General features: G+C 44.5%; 1 protein-coding gene across 1 annotated transcript; it reads left to right on the forward strand.

Annotated features, from left to right (window-relative positions):
• Positions 1 to 492: 492 nt before the first annotated feature.
• Positions 493 to 1,152, forward strand: LOC135527162 (ovarian cancer G-protein coupled receptor 1-like). The gene has a single exon (XM_064955800.1). The coding sequence runs from the start codon at positions 499 to 501 to the stop codon at positions 1,150 to 1,152; it is 654 nt and encodes a 217-aa protein (XP_064811872.1). The 5' UTR covers positions 493 to 498.
• Positions 1,153 to 9,609: the final 8,457 nt, after the last annotated feature.

Below are 9,609 nucleotides of genomic sequence, written 5' to 3' on the forward strand. Positions count from 1 at the left end.
CGTGAAAACACCAGTAGAGCCATTCTCACAACAGCTCCATCAGTTCCAGAAAATGTATTAGCATGAGTATAATTTGCATGGAATACGAGAAAGGGAAATGGTACGCCTAGTCAGCTGCACAACTAAATGCATTCAACCGAAATGTGCCTTCCACATTTAACCCAATCCCTCTGAATCGACATCCTTTTAAATCGGTGCCAGGACAGCAGTTGTTGTAGGGGGTTAACTGGGAAGAACAGCACATTTTTCTACCTTGCTAGCTCAAGGATTTTAATCAGCAACCTTTCAGATACTGGCCCAATGCTTTTAACCAGGGCATCCCAACATCCATTTTTCTCATTGAACCATAGGAATACAATAGGTGACAACAACAGAGAGCACCCAGAGACATCCAACTCAGCGAGGGCAAAGATGGACCCAACTGCAGTACCACTCAATCAGACCAATTCTAACCTGTCTGACTCTGCCTGCATTAAAAATGACTGGGTGGACGGGCACATGTACCTAGCAGCCTACTCCCTCTTCTTCATCGTGGGCTTCCTGGCTAACTGCCTGTCTATGTATGTGGCCTGGGTGTTAATGAGGAAAGGAAACAACTTGGCCGGGTACCTGGTGAATCTGTCCATCTCAGACTTCCTCTATACGGTCTCCCTGCCCGTATGGATCGAGCTGGCCCTGGGTCGGCCCGTAGGGGACACCTTCTGTAGCCTGGTGTCTGTGGTGATGTACAACAGCTTCTACATCGGGTCTGGTCTCCTCTGCTGCATCTCAGTGGATCGCTACCTGGCCGTGGTCTATCCTCTCTACTTCAACTGGGTGCGGCAGGTGCGTACTTCAGTGGCAGTTTGCACTGCATTGTGGTATGTAGAACTGTCTATCCACATCTATCTTCTTCACCAAAAGGGGGAGCTGCAGGACTTCTCCGTCAGGCAGCTGTGTAAGGAGGGTATGCCCATGGCTCAGAAGGATGCCAACGTTACTCTGACCAGGGTGGATCTGGGGTTCCTGCTCCCCCTTCTCATCATGACCTTCTGCTTCCATCAGATTGTTTTGGCACTCCGTGACAGTGCCTCCTTGCTGGCCCGGGAGCAGAGGAAAGTCAGCCTCCTGTTGCTGCTCCTCCTGGTGACATATGTGGTGTATATGGGATAAACAAACATACAGTCAATAACACAATAGAAAAATCTATATACAGTGTGTGCAAATGAAGTAAGGAGGTAAGGCAATAAATAGGCCATTGTGGCAAAGTAATTACAATTTAACAATTAACACAAGTTATATATGCAGATGAGGATGTGCAAGTAGAAATAATAGTGTGCAAAAGAGCAGAAAAACAAATATGGGGATGAGGTAGGGTAATTGGTTGGATGGGTTATTTACAGATGGGCTTGTACAGCTGCAGCGATCGGTAAGCTGCTCTGGCAGCTGATGCTTAAAGTTAGTGAGGGAGATACCTGTATAAGTCTCCAACTTCAGTGATTTTTGCAATTCGTTCCAGTCATTGGCAGCAGAGAACTGGAAGGAAAGGTGGCCAAAGGAGGTGTTGGCTTTGGGAATGACCAGTGAAATATACCTGCTGGAGCGAGTGCTACGGGTGGGTGTTGCTATGGAGACCAGTGAGCTGAAATAAGGCAGAGCTTTAACTAGCAAGGACTTATAGATGATATGGAGCCAGTGGGTTTGGCAACAAATATGTAGCGAGGACCAGCCAAAGAGAGCATACATGTCGCAGTGGTGGGTAGTATATGGGGCTTTGGTGACAAAACGGATGGCACTGTGATAGACTGCATCCCATTTGCTGAGTAGAGTTTTGGAGGCTATTTTGTAAATGACGTCGCCGAAGTCAAGGATCAGTAGGATAGTCCGTTTTACGAGGGTATGTTTGGCAGCATTAGTGAAGGAGGCTCTGTTGCGAAATAGAAAGCTGATTCAAGATTTAATTTTGGATTGGAGATGCTTATTGTGAGTCTAGAAGGAGAGTTTACGATCTAGCCAGACACCTAGGTATTTATAGTTGTCCTCATATTCTAAGTCAGAACCGTCCAGAGTAGTGATGCTAGTCGGGCAGGCGGCAGCGATCGGTTAAAGAGCATGTATTTCGTTTTACTAGCATTAAAGAGCAGTTCGAGACCACTGAAGGAGTGTAGTATGGCATTGAAGCTCATTTGGAGGTTTGTTAAGACAGTGTCCAAAGAAGGGCCAGATGTATCCAGAATGGTGTCGTCTGCATAGAGGTGGATCAGAGAATCACCAGCAGCAAGCGCAACATAATTGATACATACAGAGAAAAGAGTCGGCCCGAGAATTGAACCCTGTGGCACCCCCTCCAATTTGACACACTGAACTCTCTGAGAAGTAGTTAGTGAACCAGGCAAGACAGTCATTTGAGAAACCAAGGCTGTTGAGTCTGCCTATAAGAATGCGATGATTGACAGTCGAAATCCTTGGCCAGGTCGATGAAGACGACTGCACAGTACTGTCTTTTATCGATGGCGGTTATGATATTGTTTAGGACCTCGAGCGTGGCTTAGGTGCACCCGGTACGAGCTTGGAAACCAGATTGCGTAGTGGAGAAGGTACGGTGGGATTCGAAATGGTCGGTGATGTTTGTTCACTTGCCTTTCAAAGAATTTAGAAAGGCAGGGCAGGATGGATGAAATCTGTAACAGTTTTGGTATAGAGTGTCTCCCCCTTTGAAGAGGGGGATGACCGCGGCCGCATTCCAATCTTTAGTAATCTCAGACGATATAAAAGTGAGGTTGAACAGACTAGTAATAGGGGTTGCAACATGGCGGCGGATCGTTTTAGGAAGGGAGGGTCCAGATTGTCTAGCCCAGCTGATTTGTAGGGATCCAGATTTTGCAGCTCTATCAGAACATCAACTGTCTGGATTTGAGTGACGGAGAAGCGGGGGGGGTGGCTTGGGCCAGTTGCTGCGGGGGTTGCAGAGCTGTTGGCCGGTGTAGCCAGATGGAAAGCATGGCCAGCCATAGAGAAATGCTTATTGAATTGACATTTTGGTGGCAGACTGGGAAGATAGCTTGGAGTATATACACACATGCTCCATTAACTCCAGACATCGTCTCATACAATTCAAGGTATTACACAGATTACACTATTCCAAAACCAAACTGCATGTGTGATAAATGTCAGGCTGCGCAGGGTACACTACTCCACTGCTTTGCCCTATGCTCTAGCTTGTATGGTTATTGGTGTGGAATTTTTGGGATCCTCTCTGATGTTCTGGGGACTTCAATAGACCCAGACCCAATTCTCATAATCCTGGGAGTGTCTGATTCCCTAAACGGATTAACCAACTCCCAAAAACGACTAATCTCTTACAGTCTCATTTCTACCAAATTATGGCTCAGCCAATTGGCAAACACTGTACACTTAGAAAGAATTAGATATATTCTGAACAATAAATTATCAACATTCGATCAAATCTGGCAGCCTTTCCTCTCCCACTTGTACCAGTCGGCGCTGTGAATTGGTAGTTTCTAACGCACTCTCAATTGTAATATTTTAATCTACCTTTGGGCAGCATGTGCTGGCCCAGCCACCTGAGCAGTCGGGAGGGGAATAGGGGGGAATAAAGGGGGTGACACCTACCCTCTTTTTTTCTACCTGTCTTTGTTCTGTATGTCTTGTTTTTTAATATTTGTTTTGTACCCAGAACTCTGGGTCTTGTTGTTCCTGTCTGCTCGTTTATGTTTAGATAAGAATTGTATACCTGTCTTTTATTCCTACATACCATTCCTGTGTGTGTTCAATAAAAATATTTGAAACAAGAAATGCTTATTGAAATTCTCGATTATTGTAGATTTATCGGTGGTGACAGTGTTTCCTAGCCTCAGTGCCGTGGGCAGCTGTGAGGAGGTGCTCTTATTATCCATGGACTTTACAGTGTCCCATTAATGCTGCAGGGTGCAAATTTCTGTTAGGAAAGCAAAGGCTTGCTTTTTCTAACTGACTGAATATATTGGTTCCTGATTTCCCTGAAAAGTTGCATATCGCGGGGACTATTCAATGCTAGTGCAGTACGCCACAGGATGTTTTTGTGCTGGTAAGGGCAGTCAAGTCTGGAGTGAAACAAGGGCTATGTCTGTTTTTGTTCTACATTTTCTGAAAGTGGCATGCTTATTTATGATGTTGAGGAAAGAACTTAAAAGAAGACCAGGCATCCTCTACTGACAGGATGAGGTCAATATCCTTCCTGGATACCCTGGCCAGGTCAATTAGAAAGGCCTACTTGCAGAAGTGTTTTAGGGAGCGTTTGACAGTGATGAGGGGTGGTCATTTGACCGCGGACCCATAACGGACGCAGGCAATGAGGTAGTGATCTCTGAGATCCAGGTTGAAGACAGCAGAGGTGTATTTTGAGGCCAAGTTGGTCAGGATGATATCTATGAAGATGCCCATGTTTACAGATTTGGGGTTGTACCTGGTAGGTTCCGTGATCATTTGTGTGAGATTGAGGGCATCTAGCTTAGATTGTAGGACGGCCGGATTGTTAAGCATATCCCAGTCTAGGCCACCTAACAGTACCAATTCTGACGATAGATGGGGAGCAATCAATTCACATATGGTGTCCAGGTCACAGCTGGGTGCTGGGGGGGGGTCAATAACAAGTTGCAACCGCAAGGGACTTATTTCTGGAGAGATGTATTTTTAAAAGTAGAAGCTCAAACTGTTTGGGCATAGACCTGGATAGTATGACAGAACTCTGCAAGCTCTCTACAGTAGATTGAAAGCCCTTAAATCTTCTTGAACTGCACTGTTGGTAAAGAAAACATTTACCAAGTAGACGAAAATATGAAGTAACAATAAAAAAGTAACACAATAAGAATAACGAGGCTATTACAGATGGCACCGCTACCGAGTCAGTGTGTACAGGTTAGTTGAGGTCATTTTTACATGTAGGTGGGGGTGAAGTGACTATGCATAGATAATAAACAGTGAGTATCAGCAGAGTACAACAGAGGGGGGGTTAATTGTAAGTTGTCCAGAGGCGATTTTATTAGTTGTTCAGCAGTCTTATGGCTTGGGGGTAGAAGCTGTTGAGGAGCCTTTTGGTCCTAGACTTGGCTAGACTTGGCTCTACAGAACCGCTTGAAGTGCGATAGCAGAGAAAACAGTCTATAACTAGGGTGACTGGAGTCTCCAACAATTTTATGGGATTTCCTTTGACACCGCCAATTATATAGGTCCTGGATGGCAGAAAGCTTGGCTCCAGTGATGTACTGGGCTGTTCACACTACCCTCTGTAGCGCCTTACAGTCAGATGCCAAGCAGTTGCCATACCAAGCGATGATGCAACAGGTCAGGATGCTCTCGATGGTGCAGCTATAGACCCATTTGAGGATCTGGGGACCCATGCCAAATCTTTTCAGTCTCCTGAGGGGGAAAAGGTTTTGTCGTGCCCTCCTCACGACTGTCTTGGTATGTTTGGACCATGACAGTTTGTTGTTGATGAAGACACCAGGGATCTTGAAACTCTCGACCCGCTCCACTACAGCCCTGTCGATGTTAACGGGGGCCTATTCGGACTGCCTTTTCCTGTAGTCCATGATCAGCTCCTTAGTCTTGCTCACATTTATGGAGAGGTTGTTGTCCTGGCACTACACTGCCAGTTCTCTGATCTCCTCCCTATAGGCTCTCTCATTGTTGTCGGTGATCAGGCCTACCACTGTTGTGTCGTCAGCAAACTTAATGATGCTGTTGGAATCGTGTTTGGCCATGCAGTCGTGGGTGAACAGAGGAATCCAGGAGGGGACAAAGTACACACCCCTGAGGGGCCCCATTGTTAAGGATCAGTGTGGCAGACGTGTTGTTGCCTACTCTTACCGCCTGTCAGGAAGTCCAGTATCCAGTTGCAGAGGGAGGTGTTTATTCCCAGAGTCCTTATCTTAGTAATGAGCTTTGTGGGCACTATGTTGCTGAATGCTTAGCTGTAGTCGATGAACAGCATTCTCACATAGGTGTTATTTTTGTCCAGGTGAGAAAGGGCAGTGTGGAGTGCGATTGAGATTGCGTAATCTGTGAATCTGTTGGGGTGGTATGCAAATTGGAGTGGGTCAAGGGTGTCCAGGAGGATGCTGTTGATGTGGGCCATGACCAGCCTTTTAAAGCACTTCATGGCTACCGACGTCAGTGCCACGGGGCGGTAATCATTTAGGCAGGTTACCTTCGCTTCCTTGGGCACAGGGACTATGGTGGTCTGCTTGAAACATGTAGGTATTACAGACTCAGTCAGGGAAAGGTTGAAATTGTCAGTGAAAACACTTGACAGTTGGTCCGCTCATGCTTTGATTACACGTCCTGGTAATCCGTCTGGCCCAGCGGCTTAGTGAATGTTGACCTGTTTAAAATGTTTTGTTCACATCGGCTGTGGAGAGCTTTATCACACAGTTATCCAGAACAGCTGGTGCTCTCGTGCATGCTTCAGTGTTCCCTGCCCTGAAGCATGCATAAAAGGCATTTAGCTCATCTGGTAGGCTCGCGTCACTGGGCAGCTCGTGTCTGGGTTTCCCTTTGTAGTCCGTAATAGTTTTCAAGCCCTGCCACATCTGAGCCGGTGTAGTAGGATTCAATCTTAATCTTGTATTGCCGCTTTGCTTGTTTGATGGTTCGTCTGAGGGCATAGCGGGATTTCTTATAAGTGTCCGGATTAGTCTCCCGCTCCTTGAAAGCGGCAGCTCTAGCCTTTAGCTCGATGCGGATGTTGCCTGGCTTCTGGTTGGGATATGTACGTACAGTCACTGTGGGGATGACGTCGTCGATTCACTTCTTGATGAAGCCGATGACTGAGATGGTGTATTCCTCAACGCTATTGGATGAATCCTGTAACATATTCCAGTCTGTGCTAGCAAAACAGTCCTGTAGTGTAGCATCCACGTCATCTGACCACTTCCGTATTGAGCAAGTCTCTGGTACCTTCCGCTTTAGTTTTTGCTTGTTAGCAGGAATCAGGAGGATAGAATTGTGGTCAGATTTGCCAAATGGAGGGCGGGGGGGAGCATTCATCTCTCTCTGTGGAGTAAAGGTGGTCTAGAGGTTTTTTCTCTCTGGTTGCACATTTAACATGCTGGTAAAAATTAGGTAAAATGGATGAGTTTCCCTGCATTAAAGTCCCCAGACACTAGGAGCTTCGCCTCTGGATGAGCTTTTTCCTGTTTGCTCATGGTCGTATACAGCTCATTGAGTGCAGTCTTAGTGCCTGCATTGGTTTGTGGTAGTAATTAGACAGCTAAAAATAATATAGATGAAAACTCTCTTTGTAAATAGTGTGGTGTCGTATCTTTGCTATGGATTTAATGATATGGCATGCTATTTTACAAAATCAATTCTCTGTAATTAATATTACCTGATTAAACTAATCATGTAAATGTAATTAACTAGGAAGTCGGGGCACCAAGGAAGAATGCTTATAGAGGTTTTGTCTTCCGAAAAACTCTTAAAGACCGGGTAATCTTTTATATCAAAAGCAGTCAATTATTAATCGTCAACTTATCCAGTCTCATCTGAACATCGTAAAATTCTTGGTCAAACCCTGGCTAACCAGTTGAATCAGCAATACAAAATGTGTTTTAATTATTTATTTACTAAATAATCACATAGAATTACATATACACAGGATGGGTCATACATTGATTACTAATTATGTCATTAAAGAAAACGTCCCTTGCGGACGAAACTGATATGACGGCTGGTTACACAAAGAAAGGGGGTTGGGATTGAATGAAAGCGCGGTAAGACTGAGGAACAAAAGGATTGGGTTTCTATCGGACCTTATGAAGCTATGCCATCGTAAATACAGAATCTTATGCATTCTAAATAACCGCCCATTCGGGAAAAAGGAAAAAAATATATTTACTCTGAGTTGCGCTTCAATAGGTTGGTCGAGGATGGAAGGTTGGGTTGACTAGCAGAGATCTCCCTCGTCCGGATATATTGTAGTCGGTAGTATGGTAGAACGGATACGTTGTAGAACCCTGTCATTCTGAAGAAATTGTCCGTCCTTTCCTAGGCCACGCATGTTTACAGCTGCTGCTGATAACTCGACATCTAAGATATATCACTTCTTTAGTGAACAAGAGTTCAAAGTTTATACCAAGTTGCCATACTATAAGCTCATGCTATATTCTGCCTGGTGTAGTCAAATTCATTCTTCCAGCACGGCGATTGTCACCTCCACTTTGAAATTTGCCCTTCTAAACGTATGGACATCAGTCCTCACGTCATCGGGAACGCAATATTAATTTCATTAGCTTGTAGTCATTTAACCATTCACAACCAGAGCTCATTCTGAGTTTGGCTTAGTTCGCCATGTATTGGGTAATGGGGGGGGGGGGGGCTCTTATAGAAATGTAGAAGAATGGTTGGTTCATCATTTCCAACCAATTCATGTGGGCGTGGCCACGGATTGAGCATATTTTACTTATGAAAACAATCTCTCATTTTAAAAACTAAAATGACATTTCATCTTTTCACAAATAGCTTCATATTTAAACATTTAAATTGCACAACAATTCCATGTGACTCTGATAACTAGAATGTGTAGACTTGCCAAGATACAGTTTGTCATCCTATCATCAGTAAAACTGTCTCAGATGACAACGAATCTGACATCATATTCTTTAAGTACCAACGGATACTTTCAACTGGTTGGATTACCGAAATATTGCTCGGTTCACAACTTTTTGATGTTACCATACTCTCTCTATGTTATTAACAAAGGGCTTTCCAAGAGTCCTTTCTGTCGAATAGAGAGAGAAAAGGGGGAAAGGTATTTATGGGGGTCATTAACCTCACCAACAGGGCAACGTCATGACAGTGTGGTCTAAAGCTTATCATGAGATGCTCTACCTCAGGCGAGCAACACCTTGAGACTTCCTTAGATTTCGTGCACCAGATGTTGTTTACAATTATACACGTGACCGCCACCCCTTGTCTTACCAAAGGCTGCTTTTCTAGAGTAAAACCTGCAAGCTGTATGTTATTCATGTCGTCGTTCAGCCACGACTTGGTGAAACATAAGATATTACAGTTCTTAATGACCCATGGTAGGATATATGTGATCATTTTCCATTGATTGTATGTTGGCTAATAAGACCGATGGTAAAGGGAGATTACCCGCTTGCCGCAGAATCCTTACAAGGCACCAGGACCTTTGTCCTCGATATCTCCGTCTCTTTCTCCTGCGAATGACAGGCATGAGGGCCTTGTCGGGCGTGTGAAGTAAATTATTCCCATCTCCAGTACAGGGTGAGTAATCGTTGTCCTGATATCTAGTAGCTCTTTCGATCATAAGACACAGTGGCAGAAACATTTGGTACAAAATAAGTTACAAATAACGCGAAAAAACACACACAATAGCACAATTGATCAGGGGATTGTAAGAAGGCAGCCATTTCCTCTGGGTGTGCAAAGCTCTTAGAGACTCACAGGTATAATAGCTGCCAAAGGTGATTCTAACATGCATTGACTCAGGGGTGTGAATACTTACGTAAATTCAATTTTTCTGAATTTAATTTTCAATAAATTAGCTAACATTTCTAAAAACACGCTTTCATTATGGGGTATTGCGTGTAAATGGGTGAGAAGAAA

This window comes from Oncorhynchus masou, chromosome 32, assembly GCF_036934945.1.
Source record: "Oncorhynchus masou masou isolate Uvic2021 chromosome 32, UVic_Omas_1.1, whole genome shotgun sequence".
In the NCBI taxonomy this organism is placed as follows: Eukaryota; Metazoa; Chordata; class Actinopteri; order Salmoniformes; family Salmonidae; genus Oncorhynchus; species Oncorhynchus masou.

What these genes read in the sequence shown, in the direction of transcription:
- LOC135527162 (XM_064955800.1), top strand. Translation starts at nt 499, where the DNA reads ATGTACCTAGCAGCCTACTCCCTCTTCTTCATCGTGGGCTTCCTGGCT.